This window comes from Periplaneta americana, chromosome 2, assembly GCF_040183065.1.
Source record: "Periplaneta americana isolate PAMFEO1 chromosome 2, P.americana_PAMFEO1_priV1, whole genome shotgun sequence".
In the NCBI taxonomy this organism is placed as follows: Eukaryota; Metazoa; Arthropoda; class Insecta; order Blattodea; family Blattidae; genus Periplaneta; species Periplaneta americana.
Genome location: NC_091118.1, coordinates 48,288,781 through 48,311,925, shown reverse-complemented (window position 1 = coordinate 48,311,925; position 23,145 = coordinate 48,288,781). Strand labels below are relative to the sequence as shown.

Below are 23,145 nucleotides of genomic sequence, written 5' to 3'. Positions count from 1 at the left end.
TATGAACATATCACACTAGAATAATTGTCTTGAAAGCTCTTTATTACGTTACTCTCAAGGGGAACGTAACACCAGTACGAGTGGTAAATCTCTACCAAAAATTATAATAATAATGTGTCTTCTGAATGAGTCAGAAAATGAACATTGGCATCAGAAGAGCGGCTAAATCTCTTCATACAAATGCCACATTTATACGGCCTCTCTCCGGTGTGACTACGAACATGTTCTTTCAAGGCATGCGGTTGTGTAAAGTTCTTAAAACAAAATTCGCATTTGAAAGGCCTTTCCCCCGTATGAACTCGTATGTGTCTTATTAAATCCGTTTTGTGGGGGAAAATCTTGGAACAGTAATCACATTGCACCGCAGTATCTTCATTATGTACTCTCATATGATAGACCATTCTTTTGTTTGTTGTAAATCTCATTTCACAAATGTCACACTTGAAAAGTTTCTCCTTTAAGTGACTGATCATATGAACCTTGAGGCCTCTTAACTGTTTGAAACTCTTAACACAAACACTGCATTTGTATGGTTTCTCGTCTGTGTGGCTTAATACATGTCTTCTAAAAGAACTCTTACAAGAAAAAGTCTTAAAACAAACTTTACATTTAAAAGTAATGTGACTTGATTCGTGCCTTTGAAGAAGATCACGACGTACAAAACTCTTCTCACAGCTACTGCATTTGAAAGACTTTCGGCATGTGCGATTTGATTTGTGTATATGAAGAAGACGACGACTTGCAAAACTCTTCTTACAAAAACTGCATCTGAAAGACTTTCGGTAATGATAATGTGGAAAATTATTACAAAAGTTGCAATATTTGCAATTCAATTCCTTCTTCTTTGAATGAGTGCGCATATGTCTTTTTAGAATCTGTAATGCAGTGAAGCTCTTCCCACAGATGTTGCACGTTAAATGCTCTAGTCCTGTAATTTTCTCTTCAGAACTACAGCCCTGCTGCACCTGCTCTGTGAGTATTTGTGCTTCTGTAGTTATGTCATCATGATAATGCAGTTGCATGGACCTGTAAATGAAAATACACCCTTGAACATAGTACTTAATGTCACTACAGTAAAACCTGTCTAAACAGGAAGTGTTTGGGATCAGAAATAATTTCCATTCTATGTCATGCAAGATTGATTTTTTTACACCTCTGTGCTGCTACTTCAGTACACATATTGAAAATGTAAATTTTAAGAACATCTAATGAAAAATAAGCACGTTATTACAGTATCAGAGCCACCAGAATAGCTCAGTAGGGTCCATACCTGTGGAGTAACGGTCAGTGCGTCTGGCCGCGAAACCAGGTGGCCCGGGTTCGAATCCCGGTTGGGGCAAGTTACCTGGTTGAGGTTTTTTCCGGGGTTTTCCCTCAACCCAATACGAGCAAATGCTGGGTAACTTTCGGTGCTGGACCCCGGACTCATTTCACTGGCATTAACACCTTCATTTCATTCAGACGCTAAATAACCTAGATGTTGACACAGCGTTGTAAAATAACCCAATAAAATAAAAAAGCTCAGTAGGCTAAGGCGCTTGCCTACTGATCTGGAATTGTGCTCGGGCTGAGTTCGATTCCCCCTTGGGCTGATTATCTGATTGGGTTTTTTCCGGGGTTTTCCCCAACCATAAGAAAAATGTCAGGTAATCTATGGCGAATACTCGGCCTCATCTCACTGCCACCAATCAGTCGACGCTAAATAACCTCGTAGTTAATACAGTGTCTTTAACTTACCATGTAAAAAGTAGGGAAAATTTCAGTATACGGATTCCTCACTGACAATTATATCTTAGAATACTAAAAAGTGCAGATTTGTCTGCGTTTGTCGAATGCGCATCATCATGATTACGAAAAGGCACTTTTCAGTGTCAATAATTTATTATGTGTGCCTAAGGTTGGAATTTTGAAGTAAGAGGGAAAGGAAGGAATCCGTGTTCTGAAATGTATCCAAAAAGTACAGTATCTGGGTGTCTACCGAAAATGTGAAACAAAAATCAGTTACTTATTATGTGCCACAACTTAATAATCATTCACAGACACAATGAAAAAAATGTTAATAAAATTTCAGACATCATACTTGTCGTCACATAAGATTTGTGTCATAAGCTATATAATCAATGATTAACACTGCAGCTCAGGCATCAGCACCTCGATTAAATAAACGAAGAACAATATGCATAATTTCGTAAACCATGACATTCGAGTCTTTTAAATTCGTTACTTGGGTTAAAAACTGCTTAAATTAGTTACTTTTAGGTTACAGCTGTTACTGGTAGACATCCTGAGTATATAACACATTACAGTATGAAAACAGCTATTTTTTAATGTCAACGATACTGCAGTTCTATAAAAATGTTGATTAACGACATGGTAGTAGTTCTGAATTATTTACGGTTAATACAAATTCTGCCTCTGATTGAGGTGCTGGCTGATAAGTACATCTATAGATCTCTTGGATATGGAACAACAAGTTTTGATGGTGGAATCATTGCAATAAGGGAAAGTCTCAGGAATCTTCTATGCCACATCAATAAATTTAGGAATGCAGTTATATTGTCAGACTCCAAAGCAGCTATTCTATCAATAGTCTCTAGACACACACCTTCATCTCAAACAGCAGAAATAACTAAAATGCTCTCTCAATTAATATCACTCAATAAAAGAATTGTATTCCAATGGATACCATCCCATTGTGGAATCCTGGGAAATGAGAATGCGGATGCTTTAGGAAAGAAGGGCAGCACTGCTACTTACAGACCTGTTACTAAATCTACGTATTACAATGTGAAAAGATTTATTAAATCTACATACTTAGACTTCAACAAACAAAATTTAATAACACAATCCCAAGGGAAAAAATGGAACTCTGTGCATCAAAATCCACAGTTAATTCCCGATTTACCACGAAAATCGTCTGTAGCTGCATTTAGATTGGCAACAGGCCATGATTGTTTGGCCAAACACCTGCATAGAATTGGAATATATCAGTCCCCTAACTGTCCATTGTGCAACTCAAACCAAGAAATGGATTCGGAACATCTCAAAATCTGTGCTTCAGTGGCTGGTCATGATAATATCTTTGAAAAATATTGGAGTGCAAGAGGTCAAATGACTTCATTGTCAAATGCCTGGCATTAGAAAACAACAACAACAACATCTATTATCAGGCAGTACATATCACTTGAAGATATGTGTCAGAGGAAAAACAATTGTTTGTATGAATCTGAAGTCTGATTAGTGTAATATGTAGCTAATCGGTGATGTATGCAATGGAGGAGGAAAGGAACTCGCCTCCCTATTCCACTACCTCCTGGCCTAGTTGCCTCATAAGTGGTGCCTTGTTGGTATCACTTGAGAGGTTCAGACCTGTCTTTGGACAAGTGACTAAACAACAACAATGCAAATTCCTTCAATGTCAGAATATATTGCTTACGAGTTTCACTTTCTCTTATGAGATTAATTTTTTTAATATTGTGGTGCCATTTGGAATGTTCTCGTTGCGTCAGGGAGTTGTGCGCGCATCTAGCAAGAAGGAGGTTCAGGAAAACTCGAACCCCTGACGCTAGCCTCAGTACGTAGCGAATGTGGGGGAGAAAAACTACTGTGATTGGGCGGAAGTAAGGAAGCATCGAGAAGAGGATTTCTCTCGAAGATTCTGAAGCCACGGGAATTGTGGTTTAATAAATAAAAGGGCGAGTGGTCGACAGTCAGTCAGTCAGTCTTGAGTTCTCAAGTCTTGACTTGGACAGCAGCGAGCGACGGGGACCTGAGTTCGACGTGCTGTGGACCGCAAGTGGAAAGACCTGAGTTCGATGTGCAGTGGACAGTAGCCGGAAGACCTGAGTTCAACGTGCAGTGAACTTGAGTGAGTCCGTAACTGTGGCAGTGTCTAGGTGAGTGCGACGCAGTTCGGAAGACCTGAGTTCGACGTGCAGTGATCCTGAAGAGTGAGCTAGAAAAACTAGCCAAGGCAAGCGAACTGTGAACTGAGAACTGACAGTTTTGTTCTGCACATAGTGCATTGTGAACATTAATTGAAATTAGGAGTACATTGTTGTTCTTTTGAATAATACACGTCATGTATTGCCATTGTCGTCGTGTCGAGTGCAATAACGACTATTGTGTTGCTGTGTTGAGTGGAATATCCATTGTTGTAGGGTGAATTCTTAAGAATAAAAGTCACATTGTTGTCGGGTGTGTGGTGGTTAAAGGAAAATAAAAGTCACAATATAGAGTAAGTGTTTTATGTTTCTCCCTGGGCATGTTACTAACAAACTGAGGGATAACACTTCAGTTACAACCAAACTGAAGTTATAGTCGGGTAGGTCTGTGACTGTAGGTTATCAGTAATGTAGTAGCGTCACAGAACAAGCTTTGCATTACACTCAACAGCCTGTTCAGAAATCTAATTAGTACAATTTCTTGCTTGCCATTTCTACAGTATTTTGTTTGTTTTTTTACTGCGTTACAATGGTGGGAATTCGGTTTTATTCAATGATTTTTCTTTCATTGGAAGGACAATATTGTTCTGCTTCAGCTTTAGATAGGTTTCCATTCTAAACTGTAGAAAATGTCTTTAACTTCGGGGGACCAGAGAAAAATTACATTTAAGGCAGGTCTCTGGTTTATTCAGGATCTGCTTTAGACAGGTTTTACTGTATTATATTTTACACTGCATCTACAACTACGTTCATAATATAAATATTAATTTGAAACTTCCTTAGCTATCTTCCAAAATGGTAGATGAAGGCTATTTTGACAGCTACGAGATTATTTAGAAGAGAATAATTTAGAGCAGTATATAACATGAGACTTAAGTCATAATGACTGACAGGGAAAGTCGACTTGCTTCAAGTACACGACTCCTGTAAACTATCTCCGTGTAAATCAGCCAAACACATTTCCTTTCAGAAGTCAACAGAAACCGGAAATAGAATTGCATATTTACTCCATACAAAGATATCATATTTCCATGTGGGTTTCAGGAAAATTTCACTAAACTTTCATCTCCAGACACAAAATAAACTGTAACTGCATCAACTATTTTGTTGAGCTATTTTTTTAGAATTCACGCCTCAGCATATCATAAATAACCTACAACTGTTCCTACTATAAACAAGAAAAGTGAAATACACAATGCCAACTGAAGAAGGGGGACCCATAAACTCACATCTCAGATATGTCGTCATCCTCTCGCATTACTTCTGCAAATGACTCCTCCTTTACTGCCTCCAGAAAACACGATTCCTGGCATAGAAAAAAAAAGTTATTGACATAGACTGCATAACACGAAAAATTTATGAAGTTACCCTTCACAGACATACAATAGCTTTAGAAACTATGACAGATGAAAATTCTGGGCCATGACTGCAGTGCACTACATGTACTCTTATGCAACAACAGATCAACCAGCAAAATCACTTTTTAGAGATACTGAGGTATTTAGTAGAATTTATTTAATTTTATTTAACTTTCTTTTTGTGCTAAGATAATTTTGATAGTGTATTTATCTCCAGAGTTAAGGAGTTGTAATATTTAGAGTCTGTACATATCTAATACTAATCTAATGACGTATTTAGTAGAAAACAAATAACATTTAAACTAAAGGTATACAAGATTTGTACTTTACTTTATGGAACAAGAAGATACAATGTCATACTTTACAATAACTTTCACACGTAACTTGTAAATTATTACGTACTGCATACTTCCTTATCTCTACCAGGTTAAATAAATAAATACTAATACTAATACTTCGTAGAAAAACTCCAAGATGGATTATGCATCACGTTCAGAAACAATATCATGAGTTCAATACAATCATCACTGACGAAAGAAAGAGAAACATTTAATTATCAGAGAAGAAACAAGAACTATATAGCTCAACATTCACATATAAATGTGATAAATTCACAAAACAATTTACCTCTGGCTCAAACTTCAAAACTGGAAATGAATTACGATATACAGTTTCTTCACGATTGGTGTCTGATATAAAATCATCATAGCTCAGATAGGAAGGTTCATCCTTGATCTCATTCGAATTCACTTGCAAGGAACTTTCTTCCTACGAATCACAAGAAAATGGAAGAACATAACAGTTTTATATAAATTAGCTTTTAAAATGAAACCAATGTTTGTTCACTAAACTCAGAAACACTATACAATACAGACATGTAAAACAATCGGTGTAAGGATACGCATATAAGCTGACTTTTAGTCCAAATGTCTTCAATTTCTCATAAAAGTAAAGAATATATTGGGCACTCTGATTTGCTAAAGTATCATATTATATAATATATATTTATTTGTCTAATGGCTAATACATGATATTTACTATCATTGACTGAGCGAAAAACAAGAAAGTGGTGAACAAAACTACGGATTAAGTAATTAAAAACATTCGGGCTCTGGTTTCCCAGTAGCAGTCGACTTCCTTGGAGGATTTCAGAGCAGGGCATTTTGCAAGATGTTGTCTATCCATGTCTTCCTGTTGATGGCGCAAAATACAGGATGCTGATGGAAGGATGTCAAGACGATTGAGGTGTTTACCCAGGATGTCATGTTCAGTGTTAAGACGAAAGCTTGCAACTGCCAGTCTTCTGGGTTCAGGAGGTATATCCTTCAGTAATTTCCTACGTTGTTGCGAAATGTTTATGTCCAATTCTTGTTAGTGATTATTCTTTTGTAGTTGCTTGATATATTGTTTTACTGAGCTAAATGACATACACCTACCTCCACGTGGTGCACCCTGGACAACGCTTTGCGGCAAAATGGTCTATAGTAAGCAAAGAAAATGAGAAAGCCAACCAATTGTCCTTTAAAGGATTACTCTGAACAAGTTATATAATATATATATTTTTTTACTAATGCAAGGTACTTGACTTTTCGGCATTCACCCATATGAAGCCGGTTCTGTAAACAAATAATTTACCGACGAATCATTGCTCATGGTGCGTCATAAGAGGCTGGTCTACACTACACCCACGATGAGATGAGGATGGAGATTTTGTTGGAATGACACAGGAAAATCGAAGTCTCCGGAGAAAACCCATGTGTTACCTGGACCACAGGCTTGCCCAACACAAGATATTATATAATATTAATATTACTATATGAACTGCTAGATACACAATAACAGTAAAGGGGTTTATTATCAGAAAAGAAACAGTAACTAAATAAATAACTTAAAATTCTTGATTTGTCTCATATAAGTCTGATAAATTCACAAGACAACTCACCTCTGGCTCAAATTTTAAAACTGGAAATGTAATTGGGTATGCAGTTTCTTCACATTTGATGTCTGGTATATAATCATAGCTCAGAATGGAAGGATCTTCCTCGACCTCATTCAAATCCACTTGCAAGGAACTTCCTTTCTATGAATCACAAATAAAACAGAAGAGAATATTACAGTTTCATGCGAATTATCTTTTAAAAAATGTGTATATATATATATATATATATATATATATATATATATATATATATATATTTCACTATTTAAACTCAGAAACACTGGGCATCATACGAGAGCTGATCAATAAAGACTGCAATTGATTTTTTTCCCTACACTATTCCATTGTTGTGAATTAATGGACACATGATCTGTAATAAAATATTTAAAACTCACTTGATCATACTTGTCAGTTTTTCCATCCTGAGAAAAATGTGTAGATCATTCACTGTTATTCAGAACAAACTCACATCTCATAAATGATTCTAAACTTGGAAATTAAGAACATCACAGCCTTGATATCAGTGTAGAAAATGATAAAGGTAGCAAGGTACGGAGGTTGCATATTATCTCTGCTGGTGACTAACCATTGAGTTTCAAGTGACTTATCTTGGTCGTGGATGTCAGAGCACCAAACACAAAACAAAAGATATCTGGTTGCCTTCGTTCCAATGCTCTCGTCACTGCTTGTCTGAGAGTTTAGGCATAATTTTTCTCACAGATTAGTGCAATCTCTTGCTATCTATTTTCCCTCTCACCATAAACTGTGACATTGCAGACAGAGATATAATACGAGATCTGTACAAGGCCAGGACTGTAGGATTGATGTACAGAAGGCAGAAAATATACCACAATATTCGGGACATGACATCTGTTATCATGATGAATATGCCACCTCCGCTAGTGAAGCTGTGCTCTTTTTATTTTTGCAAAGTGTTTCCTCAGAAGTTTCAGAAATGGCAATTGATATTGATGGGAAGATAAGACCTAAACCGAAGTACTAGTATGCAGAGTAACACAAAACCAAGCCAAGATGATGTCACCGACGAACAGGAAATCCCGAAAACTTCAATATGGTTATGTGGTATTCTTCACCGACAACAAATGTTGTGCTACTGGTGTTGATTTCCATCATATATTTACAGATGTGCCTGGACTGCTTTGTATACCACGGTCATTCATCGTCACTCACCTTCCAATGTAGCAACTCTCACAACACATTCTTAATTATACAGTTCCTGATTTTAATTGTACTGTATATTTTAATTTGATGAAGTATTTCATTGCCCAGTAGGAAGGGTGAAAATAGGTGTACAGTTACTTGAGAAATCATAATTTATTAAAAAGGAAAACAAAATGTTAAATGTAGTGTCACTCACATTACAAGACAAGGGCATGGATACAGTATGCATACACAATAATAGCAAACTTTGCTCTTCTAAAAACTGTCAAGATAAGTTTTTTTTCACAATATAACAGTGATAACTGAGTGGGAATAAAATTCCTGTAGAATATGTTTAAATTATGAAAAATCTTCTGTATTTGTTATCACTAACATTACAGGTCTCTGTCACCCACACTACTTGGTCAGAATTACTTAGTAGAAAAATTATTTTGAAATACAATTTATGCTAAGAAGACACTGAAATATATCATTAACACATTATAAAATGAAACGCGAAGAAAAACCCATACAACTTCTAGTATAAAAAAAAAAAATATATATATATATATATATATATATATATATATCATGCCCGTCTTAGTATAAAGTTACCAATTATATTGTATAACTCAGGGCTTTAGGGAAACCAAATCTTAAAAGAGTTTACTTATATCATGATATATGATAAAAAAAATACTGGCTTAAAATCACTAAAATTCGCATAAAAAACAGCAATTGATGATATCTTGAAGCTAAGTTTCATAAGGAAAACAGTTTCCCACCAAAATATCCTTGTAAATAGAAAGTACACGGTGTAGGCAAAAGTTATGATAAAATTTCCACCTCATATTTTTTAAATTTTTATGAAAGTCCCACTCATGGAATGACCCACTAGTGAAATGTTAACCATCTTTGTACCCCTTGAATCACCTGAAGACTGGGGCACGAGATAGTGAACATTCACCATATGCTTGCTGCAGCCTTCCGTAAGTCTGTCAAGCTGTATGCTTCAGCAGAAAACAAAATTGTATGTTGTATCTTATAATGTAAATTCCACTTCATTGTAGACGAAATGAGAAGAGAGTGTACAACGCAGAGCAATGTTACTATATAAGGGCTAACCTATACTCTACAGATAATTCCTATACAGACAGGTCCCACTCCAGCTATTACCTAACAAAATCTGTTGTCAGACGACAAGCAGTTTTACACCAACATACGGATAGGTCTGTGCACGCTTCCCTATGCAGACTAGTTTCATTCCATTCCTTACCACTTAGCTTCCTCGGCACAAGCGCTTTGCTCTACTATTATTAACTTGACAGAACATTACTACCTGGACTGGTCTGCATAGAAACTCTCTGTACATATCATATGAGAAACTCAGTTCTGTTCAACACACAAGTTGGAAACTGTACCTGTAAAAAAATCAGTCTCGCTATTTAATGATCAGCCTATATATTGTAGGTTGTTAATAAATATGTAGGAACCTTTCAGGAATGGATAGAGGATCTAAAAACAAGCACGGAAGTTCCTGTAAATTAGCCAATTTCACATTGTTCTTTTAATTACATGTGGTTTAGTTCTTATATTACTGGTTCAGCTTTATTAAATCAATAGACCCCCCCCCCCAAAATAGAGAGAATCTATTCATTATTGCCACTTGGCACAACTGAAAACAAGGAATAGTAAATTTGGAGAGGCTTGATGGTTTCCTAGTAAGTGGATAGGTTGTGGGGGACCAACATCCTGGTTGGTTCATTCCTATTCAATCCATTGAATTTTTACTTAAGGAGAATTTGAACAAGAACTTTGAGAACATATGTAATGAAGGGGAAAGGAACTGGCCATCACACCCCATAATCTCCTGACTTAGTTGCCTCATGAGTGATGCCTTATTGGTGTCACTCATGAGGCTCAAAACTGTCTTCGGACAGTTGACTAAACAATGACAACATGTTGAAGACGGTTATCAGCAGATACAACAGGCACCTGGAATATGGAAGAGAGTAACGTAGTCTGTCATGCAGCACTTAGAAGTTGCATTGGAATTCATGTCGGCCATTTTGAGCACTATGTGTAGAATTATGTACGGACTTTTTAAACAAAAATGTAAAAATAATGTTGCAGTAAGAAATATATATGAACTAAAAAGTACCTGTAATTAATAAACAAAGAGAAATCGATTATAAATTTACATGAGGTTGTTTGCTTATATTTTTAAGTCTCCTAAACATTCCACAAAGGTTTCCCACATATTAGTTAATATCCTGTATATATTCAGTAATCACTTACCACTTTTCACATACTTCCATCTTCATTTTCAAAATAATTAGGTTTCCCACATATTAGTTAATATCCTGTATATAATCGGTAATCACTTACCACTTTTCGCATACTTCCATCTTCATTTTCAAAATAATTTTGTAGGTTCACTGGGTCTACCTCAGGTACTATTTTAAGCACTTCTACCTCAGGTTGTATTTTAAAAGCTGAAAAGGATAGCCCAAATTTATATGTAACTACATCATTATTCTCCCTCATCTACAGATAAAAGTAAAATTTAATGCCACATATTTTTACAATTACTGATACACAATATATGTTATGCCGAAATCTTTAAAATGCCTATTTCACGTAATGGGCAAAATTCTGTTTTTTTTTTTTATGAATAATGAAACTCTGTTGCAGATTTTATGAAATAGGCAGATTTATTGTTGATTTCATGAATTCGGCATTTCTATTCTTACTAATTTCATAAAATAAGCAACTGTATGACTGACACAGAGTATCCATCTCGTGGATGGTATTTGTACTACAGTTTTACAGCTGCTTATGAAAGAATTGGGTCTCTGTGTATTGTTTATGGTGAATCTTCAATCCCATTACGCATTACACATTGAAGGAAAGAACATACTTCCATCATTCAAAAACCTCAAAATTGCAGCAGACCACTCTAGAGATACGATGTGATCACTGCAAAAGCTGTAAACCCACCAAGCCCGCCCAAAATACTTCAGTTTCTTATAGGACTATATATCCAGTGGATCAGTTTCTTCCGAAATTTTCATAGGAAATAATGACAACTCAGTGGTACCCCCATCATTTTGCACTACGCAGGAAGGCGAATGTTATCAATCAGTTTTTCAGTCCAGGGCAAATCTATCTATCAGAAAGCGTATATGCAAGGAATATCAAACCCTGAATAAAGCAAACCTAACCTGTCACTGATCCTCGACCATAAGAAAACTCGCTTTCTGTGTATCCACTTACTACCAAAATGTGTATATGCAATGCATACCAAAAGCCTGAACTAACCATACCTAACCTGTCACTGATCTTTACCTTTATAAAAATTCGCTTTGTATCTATCTACATAATAATAATAATATAGAATAACTCTTCTCGGGTTCTTAGCCAGGTGAGTTGGAGATTAGATTCCAAGCTTTCGATGGCTAGCTCAAGTCATACATAATAATAATAATAATAATAATAATAATAATAATAATAATAATAATAATAATAATAATAATCCGTGGCGCTACAGCCCATGAAGGGCCTAGACCGACCAGCTGGCTGCTGGCCTCACACCCACATGCCGAAGCAGAGGTGGACGATCATCCAACCAGAATGGAGGTATCGTGTGGTTAGCACGATGATCCCCCCAGCCATTATAGCTGGTATTCGCAACCGGATTTCGCTACCTAGCGTAGCTCCCCAAGTGCATCATGATGCTGGGTGGGCACTGGTTCCATACACTGGCATAAATATCATGAGAAAATTTCTTCCCCCATGAGGACTCGAACCAGCGCGCATTCCGTGCCATGGCGCGGGACATCTATCTACATAGGCTACCTATCAAATGTAAGGCATACTAAAAGTCTGAACAAACCAAACCGCTTATATTGTTCAAAACTGAGAGAAAAAGATGTCTAAGAAAATATAGCAACTGTGAGAAATTTGGTGAGCTTATCTTTTGTTGGTGGTTGCCAAGGATGAGATGCTCCTGCAAAAACGATTATAGACCAAGAAGTGAAAATCTTTCAAACGTGGTTGACTTACATACACAATTCAACATGTCATACTAATATCACTTATAAAAATCATGAATAGTATGGAACCACAGTCTAGTATATACAGTCGCGAAGCTCAATACGTAGTAAATATGCAAACATTAGATAGTTGCTCACCACTAGGATCGCTAATATCGCTTCATTACAGGCAATGCAAAATAGTACCGTCACAGTCTATTGTTTCTAGCACCCTCAAAACTCAAGCTTCGTGACTGTATATAGTAGACTGTGATGGAACCATATTTCTTTTTTTTACATTTCTTCGAGTTGTAGTGATTTAAATTATTTTGCTTTCTCAATTCATTATTTGCTAAGAATAACAATAAATTTCAGTAATAATGGTAATGGTAATGATAATAATAATAATAATAATAATAATAATAATAATAATAATAATAATAGTTGAATATAATATTCCAGGTATTCTTTAAATTCTGCCTGAAATTGCTCTATGTTTTTGTTTCTTATGTTCCTAATCCTATATTGTGACATCATACATTACCTTACTCTTAAACATTTTTTTTTCTAAACTATGTTCGCTGTTCATTTTCAATATAAAAATATTATTGGTGAAAAATTTCATAATTATATTATGTTATTTTATTCTTAGCACTCAATTCAAGATTAGGAAGAATCGCTAATTTTCAGTTTGCCTAACTCATGAAACAGGCAAAATATATACATTGCCGATTTCATAAATTCGGCAGTCGTGTTGAATACGTGAAATTAGCAATTTTTCTGCCTGTTTCACGAAGTAGTCACTTTCGTACATTCGGCGTAACATATACATCCTTGCCTACATACACAAAATAATATTTTCTGACTTTCAGACATATTTAATGCGCAATTTCGTTAGTTCTGAAATAACCAATAATGATACACATATCAGTTGAACACTGTTCATAATATTTTAAGTACAATAAAATTTGTTTATAGTTAATGCGACACTTCACATACAGCAACAGTTATTAAAAAGTGTGGCTTTAACTGTTACTGTTAACTGTCGTTTCATAACCTATGATTACTGCGTTTCTAACCGAGGTTGATGCACTTTGCCATTAGAGTTATTTCCTTCCTTTAGGCATGCTTAACAATCGTACTGTAGTGAATTTTAATCAAAATACAAACAAATAATATATTGCAATACATACCAGGATATCTTGCTAAAGAATAGGTATGGTCAGTCTTATAGAACTGTTCCCCTTTTGAAATGCAAGAATTTCTTGGTAAACAATAGGTATGGTCATCTTCACAAAGATGCTCTGCATATGAATTGTTAGGACTTGTTGGTAAACAATAGGCATGATCATCCTCATAAAACTGCTCTCCATTTGAATTGCTACTATTGTAACTTTCTGTCAATACAGTTTCTTTTCTTGTTTGCCGTTTTCGTTTATGAACCTACAAAAGTAATACAAAAATATTACAGAATGAAGTTATATAAGTTATCTTAGAAAAAAAAAACCGGCTGTAATAAGCTGGAAGAATTCGGTTAAATTTGTGAGAGCTTAGGTTTACAAGTGAACGAATTTCTTATGCAAGCCTCAGCTCTGTGTTTACCTCTCCATTCGTTTGTTTTTTCTGTTTGTTTATATTTATTAAGAGATATTTAAGAGAGAGAGAGCAGCCATTATTGTAATAGGTTTAGTGAAACAAAACTAAAAACTTAATGATTATTTTAAAATATAAGATCTAATTTACCAGCCATTTCAAAACCATTAATATTATAAAATGCTTTGGTCACAAACCAGTTTTTCAATATTCTCTTAAATTTATTAATACCACAGGATGGTGCACTCGGTGGAAGTAAATTAAAAAGCTTAATTCCAACAATCCTATAACAATTTTGAACTTTTGCTAATCTAGTGTATTCAAAGTCAATATGATTCCCTTCTCTAGTGTTATACTTATGTACATCACCTCTCAAATTGAATGTATTATAATTCTCTCTAACAAACAACAAATATACAAAATGATATTGCCTACATCCAGTGCAATATTTCGCAATTATGCATTGCTATTAAATCTTTGGAGACATCTTCCAAACTCTCAGACAGTCTTGATGTAGTTCATTCTGTAGTCACTTCTGTGGAAAGTCTACAAGGGCCAGTTGGAGCTGCAGTGAAGGATAAGCTCTCTTCCAGTTTGAAGAAAAACCCGGGATTCAACCAATCAGTGCTATTAACAGAGTGCTAAGTGAAGGTAGTACCGAAGTCTTTGAAATTGAGTATACACATAGAAGATTTGTGCATATTTAAATATGCATCTATTACTTCATGTGAAGTTGAATGATCATTTACAGTCGCGCTCAAACCTCTTGGCATTTGTGAGAGAGCCAGTAACATGCGAGCGCGACGTTGTCACAACTGCTCTCTCTGTCTCTGTCACTCAGCGGCAGTACTTTTAAAACTGTGGAGCGCGACCCTTTATCTAAAATTGGTTTGATAGATGCAGAAGACTTAATAATAATAGATAGACAGACAGACAGACAGATAGATAGATAGATAGATAGATAGATAGATAGATAGATAGATAGATAGATAGATAGATAGATAGATAGATAGATAGATAGATAGATAGATAGATAGATAGATGCATTTAATGTCATCCAGCGATTTACAGCCATAGACAACGTCAGAGTAGACACACATAATACATGGCTACTACAATGTGAATAAATGTAAGAATAAAAAAATAAATATACAATCACCAGACAACCACAAAAACAGGTTAAAAGTTTTAAAAGAAATGGTATCAAATAAGGTTAAAATGTACAGATTTGTACAGATTTGTCAATTTCAAGAGGTTAAAACAAATAGTATCTAAAACTTAATATTGCTAAAATCATTGACACTGTAGATTGGATTTGCCATCAAAGTCCTTCTCACCATCCTTCTGAAAGTAAAATATGACGTGTTTCTTATATGCAATGGTAAAGAATTATAAAGTTTATAAGATATGGAAATAAAACTATAGCTTGTAGTACTATATTTGTACTTGGTGAAATATATGTAAAGTCTAGAACGGGTAGAATAATTATGAATGGTTGAACAAGTAGGAAGATTATGCACATTATGCTTAACATACAGAAGGCAATCCAGAATAAACATTGACGGCAACGTAAGTATTCCTAGTTGTACAAAAAGTGCTTTACAAAGAGTACTAAGAAGAGACACCACAAATAATTCTCACTGCTCTCTTTTGAAGGATAAACAACTTAGAAACCGAAGTATGGTTGCCCCACAAAAGCGTCCCGTAATTTAAGTGACTGTGAACATGGGCATAATAAACTGTAAGTAAAGAATTATAACATAATGTTTGTCTAAGGATTCGTAACATGAAAATTCCTTTATTAATTTTATTAACAAGATATTCTATATGTGTACTCCAGCCCAGACCGGCTTCGAGGTGAATGCCTAGGAATTTAACTGAGGAAGACAAGTCAGTAATATTTCTGTTAAAAGAAAATTGAATATCTACAGTCTTATTAGAGTTGATAATAACAATACTAATAATAATAATAATAATAAATATTATCATCAGATTGCATCTAATGAAATTAAAAGTCATAAAATGTAGAAAAATTAGTTGGGTCAGAAGTAAATAATCATACTCGCTGAATTTATATCAGTTCTTGTAATAGTTTTACTTTTATTAGGTTAATAAAGTTGTCCAATAACACAAAGGCGCAGTGTGATAAAATAAATTGAATGATAGGATTAATTTGAAATAGTAATTTTCTGTACAAATCAATTGACATGGCCCTAAATAGCATTATGTCCATACTGTCAGAGCATATTTTTACAAAGATAGCGGTCATTATATAACTGTGTTCTGTTTCAGGAAAATGATGAATTAATAAAATGTACCTTTTGTGCAGCAAATTTCTACTCCAGTGACAGAGCTAATGGTGAGCCAACATCGTCGTCGTCAGCTCGCTCACCATCAGTTTCACTGTCATCTGTGTCGCTGTCTTCTTGTAATTAATGACCACTGGTTCTAAAATATTTTCCCAGCCTCTTTAGCGAAATCTTCCTCTTGTAATTTCACCGCGTGTTTCACGCATTTTACCCAGTCCTCAATTGTCACATTATCAAGTTCCTTATTTTTACAAATTCTTTCACATCCAACATTTTGAAAGTTTTGTTGTTTCTAGCGATCTCCCTTCTCACTTGAGCCCAAATTAGTTATATTGCATTATACTGGCAACAGTAAGGTGGGAATGTTAAATTTTTATTTTAGTAGGTTATTTTACGAAGCTTTATTAACATCTATGGGAGTCTTAAAACTTCATGTCCCATTTCATTGGCTAGCTGATCAAGTTCATTCATTTTTTTCACTGCTTTTGAAAGGCAACATTTTTTCCAGAAGTTCTGACTTAGTTTCTGAGGCAGAAAAACTAACACCTTCATTTTTCAGCCTTTCACTGAGTTCGTATTTTTTTAGAGGAGGTATTTGGTGTTCTATTAATGCTAACGGAATGGTACGGAGCATTGTTCATTATAATTATACACCCTTCCTCTAGATGATTTAGAAATTTGTTTAAGAACCAATCTCGAAATGATTGTGCCGCCATTTCTTTATGATAATCACTGGTTTTCTTTTATTTGAATACTCATTTACTATCTGGAACGAAACATGTTTCGGCTGATCCCACATGGCAAACAATAAGTCTACCTCCCTTTCCTAAAGGCACTTCAAGACCTCCATTTCTATTTTAGTCTTGCCAAACATATTTCAGAGAATGATTTTTGTTGATCCACGTTTCATCAAGGTAAAATGTGGATCGAGTGTCACCTGATGATCTATCTGATCATGTGCATTTTGCGCAGAAACCTCAGTGTTGCAACAACATCATTCCATTCCATTAGATATTTTCGCCCATCATGGTTTTCCTGTAGCGGAATTCCAATTGATTCAGTAATCTTTTAGTGGAAGAAACTGAACCAGAATAATTATTTTTTTTTCTAAGCAGTACAGTTAGTCTGTCAGCTGTCGGAAATTTTCTATTATCGTAAAAGTCAAAAACTGTACGTCGTACAACGTCTTTTTGGAAGTCGTCTAAATTTCTAACTCTTTTAGGAACATTTATATGCTTTCTAGGAGAATGGAACAATTTATCGGCACCCTGTGCTTGCGCTCTTTTAACTTCTCTGCATACACAGGACACTGTAGAGACACTTAAAGAACACGCCTTGGCAGTCAGTGCTTGACATTTTGAAAAGTTAAGATTTTTACGCATTTCTTCAGAAGAGCATTTCCTAAAGAAATTATAAACACTAAACACCATTTTCCGAATTTTACTGCCATATCCACTCGATCCACCATTCCCACTTGTACTAAGAGACATATTAATTGTTCTCAGAATGCCAAATTGCCAACACACGAAAAAGATATTACATTACACTTTCATATACCGTACTTTAAACAGTGCGAACTGCACACAAAACAATCAGAAATCGGACTGACATTTCAATTTTAGTAGTCTCTCCTCTCACAAACATATAACTCTGTTTATATGCTGAAGGGACCCTTTGTTTGAAGTTGTAAGTTTATGGTTCTCAAAATTCTTACATATGATAAACATTCCTTATCCCATCACAGCCGTATAAACATCGTCCACTACTTCATTGCCAGAAGTCAGCACAAAAGCAATGAGTCAGACGGAAAAATTGGAAATCTTACGAAAGTATGATGAAAACAGTACTCTTAATCAGAAACAACTCTCTGATTCATTAGGAATCCCATCATCGGCATTAAAGACAATAATAAAAAATCGCGACTCAATCTCTGGAGCTGCGATGTCAGGAGGATGTAAGCGCAGGAAAGTGAAGTGTGGTAAACATGAGGACTTGGAGAACACGCACATGACAAATACTATAACTGACTTTTTTTCGAAAGAATTAAGTACGGTACATATTGTAAATGTTTTTGACGTACAGTACAGTAATTACATAATGGAGTAATATTGTATTACCTTTCATGAATCATGGTTTCAATAAATAAAAATGCTAATAGATACTGTATATAAGTCAAAATTAGTATACCCGCCTAGTACATGGTCCCGGTTAATACGGCGGTCCCTTGAACAGCGTCTTATCGGGGTTTTATTGTATTAAACCATAAAATTTGAACCACTGAGGGTAGAAATGTGATGTTTGTTTCTATGTGTTCAGAAAACATTAAACATTCATCAAATATATATGCAGAGCCCCTACAATATACCAATTTTTCGAACGCAGTTGTTATTTGATTTTGAGATTTCTAAGCGGCGAGTATGCGGTGAGTCGGTGTGCCCATATGTTGCAACGCAGCACTGCCGCTATTGGCTATCACTGATAAGCGGACACATCTGCAAATGTCGTAGGATTGAGCGCGACTGTAGTCAGTATAAAGCCATGTTACGCGATAACAGGAGAAGTTTTCTATTTGACAATTTGAAACACATGTTTGTTCCTTATTGTTATGGGGATCGTAAGTTGCAAACATTAACAGCAATATGTAATTTCAAATTTTTTGGTTATTTACATACATCTCCAGATTATTATACTTAGTTCAAGACCGTCTCGAATACTCAGAACTTAATGTAAGTATTGATATGGCCAAAATGGAGCCGGTGGCGGTCCAAGCATTATTACCACGTGGTTTTGTTATGTTTTCTTGTGTTAATTACGTCGTGAAATAGGCCGTTCGTGTTGTGTACCGGGTTGTAATTCTAATAGTGGCTCTGTGTCTCATATTTCAGCATTTAAGTTCCCGAAAAATACAACTTCACTACGCAACAAATGGTATAGTTGCATAATCGTAACAATTTCCAAGGCAATTACAGTTTGTTGTTGTTTAATCAACTGTCTGAAGACAGGTCTGAACCTCTCAAATGATGCCAACAAGGCACCACTTATGAGACAACTAAGCCAAGAGATAATGGGGTAGGGTGGCCAGTTCCTATCCTCCTAAAATGACAGTGTTACACATAAAACATTTTGAACCTAGATTACTTATTAGGAAACGTATTTTTCCTGTCGTAAATGGTGATGCTTTTCGTAATGAGTTCTCTTAAAACCTCCAACACATCAACACCAGTACATACAAATTTATAGAACTTCTTCATTTATATACTTCATAAACCTGAGAACACGTAATAGGATGTCATCACATCAGAGCAGCCATTTCAAAGTCAATGACCTCGAAGTGAAACAATTACAAAACACACAACATCAACTACGAAAACTATCTTGAACTTACGACAATTCTCAGCCATGATTACTCTAAATATTTTATTATCTTCATTATAAAATTTAAATTTTAACATTGACTAATTTAATCACTGTATATCAATTGTAAAATAGTCATCAACGTCAAACAACATTCATTCAAATGCCAACGGCCTCTCTAAGCGAAATAATTACAAAACACAAGAACATTAACTACGCATACTGTCTTGTAACTTACGACAACTTTCAGCCATGATTACTTTAAATATTTTATTATCATCATTGTAAATTTTAAAATTAACATCATTGACAAATTTTAAACATTGTATATTAATTGTAACATGAGCTATATGTACAAAATAAAATATTCGTCCAGTCTAAGTTCAAATTCAAATATTATCTCAATATTCATCCGGTATCATGTTATATCTACATAAAGCTCATGAATTTCATGTATCACATATATTGTTCTCTATTTTCCTTGTTATTTGCATAATATGTTATTATAGGTCCAGATAATATGTTTTGTTATATCTGAAGATGCCCTAAACGGCGAAAACGTTCATATATTGTTATTAAATAGCAAATAAACATTTGCAAGTTTATATGCCTTAAGATTGAAATTCATTAAATACTTATTAATAACTCACACATTAAGTTACAACATTTTTTGTCCATTCGTTTACTTTATAACTTTATCTTATTATACTTGAAAAAGCACCGAATAGTATATCAATAGTATATCCTTTGATCATTATTCATATTGAGTATAGTTAATTTTCTTTCAATTGATGGAATTTTAACCGAGAAGAGAAATCAAAACCAAAACACAAAAAACTTAGCCTTCTAACCTCAAATAACAATACATACCAATGACTATAAACAAATGAACTCAATCAGCTGACTAGTGAAAGAGATCTTGTGACTAGTGAAAAATTGTCACAAGTTACTAGACTGGTAAAATGGTTTGAGAAACAGAATCTACTAGAGCTGGTGAAATATACTCTGGTAACTAGTAACTGGTGAACTACTAAACTAGTATTTTCGAGAAACAGGCCCCTGGGGCCTAGTTTAGTAGTTCACCAGTTACTAGTTACCAGAGTATATTTCACCAGCTCTAGTAGATTCTGTTTCTCAAACTATTTTACTAGTCTAGTAACTTGTGGCAATTTTTCACTAGTCACATGATCTGTTTCACTAGTCAGCTGATTGAGTTCATTTGTTTATAGCCATTGGTAGGTATTGTTATTTGAGGTTAGAAGGCTAAGTTGTTTGTGTTTTGGTTCTTACTTCTCTCTTTTCTTGAAATTCCATCAATTGAAAGCAAATTAACTACACTCAATATGATTAATGAATCAAAGGATATATTATTTGGTGCTTTTTCAAGCATAGTAACAAAAAATGATAAAGTAAACGAATGGACAAAAAAATTTGTAATATGTGAGGCTATGGAACTGATACCTCAGAACAAAGATTATGCATAGGCTACGTTAGGGACACTTACTGGCCCAACATTAAGAAAGCAACTTTGACGAGTACCAATTCAAGTTCACAGTATCATAATATGAACACATTATGTAGCTAGTGGGTCTACTGGCGACATGAATGCTACTTATGACTTGAAAAATTCGCTAATTTTTTTTTTTTTTTCAGTTTTACGTTTGATCTATTCGTAAATTAGTGTCGTTTTGTATTTAATTTGTAGGCTAAAGTTGACAATGTCAGAAGAACTGGCAGTGGAGGAGGAAAGCCAGCAAAAATTACTGGAGTAGATGAATTGGTATCAGATTATTAGGAAAAAATTCTGCATGTGTTGCTGGTCCAGGGCAGAAAAACCAGATGGCATTTGAAAATAATCAACATCCCGATTTGTAGAGCAATTTGTATTTCAAGCTTTGCTGATAATGCATGACTTCTATTTGTTTGTCTTGTTATGGCAGGTCCCACTATATTGAACAACTCTCCAAGCTTTTCAGCACTTTATTTAAACCATTCATTATATTTTAACAATGCTCCAGTAAAGGAATAATAATTGTTCTTTCTCGATATAGTTTTAGCTCTTCTCACAACAACTTCTTTACTACTTCAATCGGAATCACTAAACCACATATTAAAAAATAACTACAATATTTTGTTTTGATTATCTGAGAAAGATTGCCACTGGTAACTGATAATATAGAAATCACCAGTCTTTAGAGTCTTGTAGGAATATTCCTGTGGAATACTAGTATAATCAACTAGATTAGCATTTTGAGAAACAGAATCTCTTAGGAACTGGTGAAATCGACCAATATTACTAGTCTGTGAACTGGTAACTACTACTTTACCCTTGTAGTTTCTAGAAACACAGACTTGTAAAACAAACTATTATTACTACTGTACAGACTAGTATTACTAGTCCGTGAGTTTTGAGAAACAGGCCCCTGGTTGTTCAATCTTAACTTATATTTTTAGTGGTGACATGATACTGAATTTGAATATAGACTAGATCTTCTAAATATTATCGGATCTGACACTGACATTCAAGATGGCGGCCGGTAGAGGGTTTTGATAGACTGCATTGAGTTAAAATAAATACGGCACCAATTAGGTTAATTTAGCAAAATTCTCAATGCAATAATAAATAAAGTACTTACCTTTTTGAGACGTTTTGAAAAATTAAAAACTGAAGGAACTGCATCAGCTTTCAGTAACTTATTACCATTGGACTTCCAGAAACAAGATTCTGTGAAATGAACTGAGCAAATCTTCAGATGGATTGATGGTATAAGTTGGTCGCGGTTAACAGCAGATAACCATTTACTGAGAAGCTCAGGATTGTGCAATGGAAACCTAAAAAATAAATTTTACTCTTATTACTATAAAATATTTCCCTCTATTGTCATAATAAAAATTTAAGAATGGTCGTTTTACAGTAGTATCCTAATACAGTTTATAACTAACTTACTTGTGAAAAGAAATTCCCGAATTCTTCGTACGTCGGTTCGTACAGTTGTATGCAGCGCAAGAATATACCATGATATTATCACTTAGCACATTTGAAGTGAAATTGAAAAAATAATACACACGCTATTCGTACCGATACAATTGTATGCAGCACAAGAATATACTGTAATGATTTCACTTCAGCCTATATTATAGGAATACGATTAAAATAAACTATATAAACACATTCAATAACATCGGATAACCTATTATTTTATTTAAAAGCGCAAGAGATTGTAAGATCATTAAGTTAACATGTGACACTGTGCAGGCCCCAAGATGGCGATCAAGAGGGCTATCTTGATGGCGATGCACAAAACTATTTCACTGTACGAAATGTGTGCGCACAATATCTGCAAAATGCAGTGACCACCCCTAGTACTTTCGTAATAGTTTCAGTAGGCCGTTCTTTATATAGAATTTGATGTGTTTACGGTAGTACGTTCATTTAGCATTAAACAGAACAAT

General features: G+C 34.9%; 1 protein-coding gene across 2 annotated transcripts; it reads right to left on the bottom strand.

Moving 5' to 3' along the window:
• Positions 1-21: 21 nt before the first annotated feature.
• Positions 22-23,145, bottom strand: LOC138693400 (zinc finger protein 480-like). Of its 2 annotated transcripts, XM_069817344.1 has the most exons (8): positions 22,640-23,145; positions 22,329-22,524; positions 13,630-13,879; positions 10,791-10,897; positions 7,245-7,382; positions 5,930-6,070; positions 5,174-5,250; positions 22-1,026 (listed from the first exon to the last, which is right to left on the bottom strand). In XM_069817344.1, the coding sequence occupies exons 1-8, from the start codon at positions 22,708-22,710 to the stop codon at positions 102-104; spliced, it is 1,905 nt and encodes a 634-aa protein (XP_069673445.1). In that variant the 5' UTR covers positions 22,711-23,145; the 3' UTR covers positions 22-101. The 2 variants fall into 2 exon arrangements, with proteins under 2 accessions (XP_069673445.1, XP_069673453.1); XM_069817352.1 differs by lacking the exon at positions 5,930-6,070.

Bases quoted from the DNA above. Each gene is read 5' to 3' on its own strand.
- LOC138693400 (XM_069817344.1), bottom strand. From the start codon at position 22,710: ATGGTATATTCTTGCGCTGCATACAACTGTACGAACCGACGTACGAAG. The intron at 10,898-13,629 runs GTATGTATTGCA...TATCCTTTTCAG, and splicing joins TTCTTTAGCAAGATATCCTG to CTTTTAAAATACAACCTGAG. The intron at 7,383-10,790 runs GTAAGTGATTAC...TGTGATTCATAG, and splicing joins ATGGAAGTATGCGAAAAGTG to AAAGGAAGTTCCTTGCAAGT.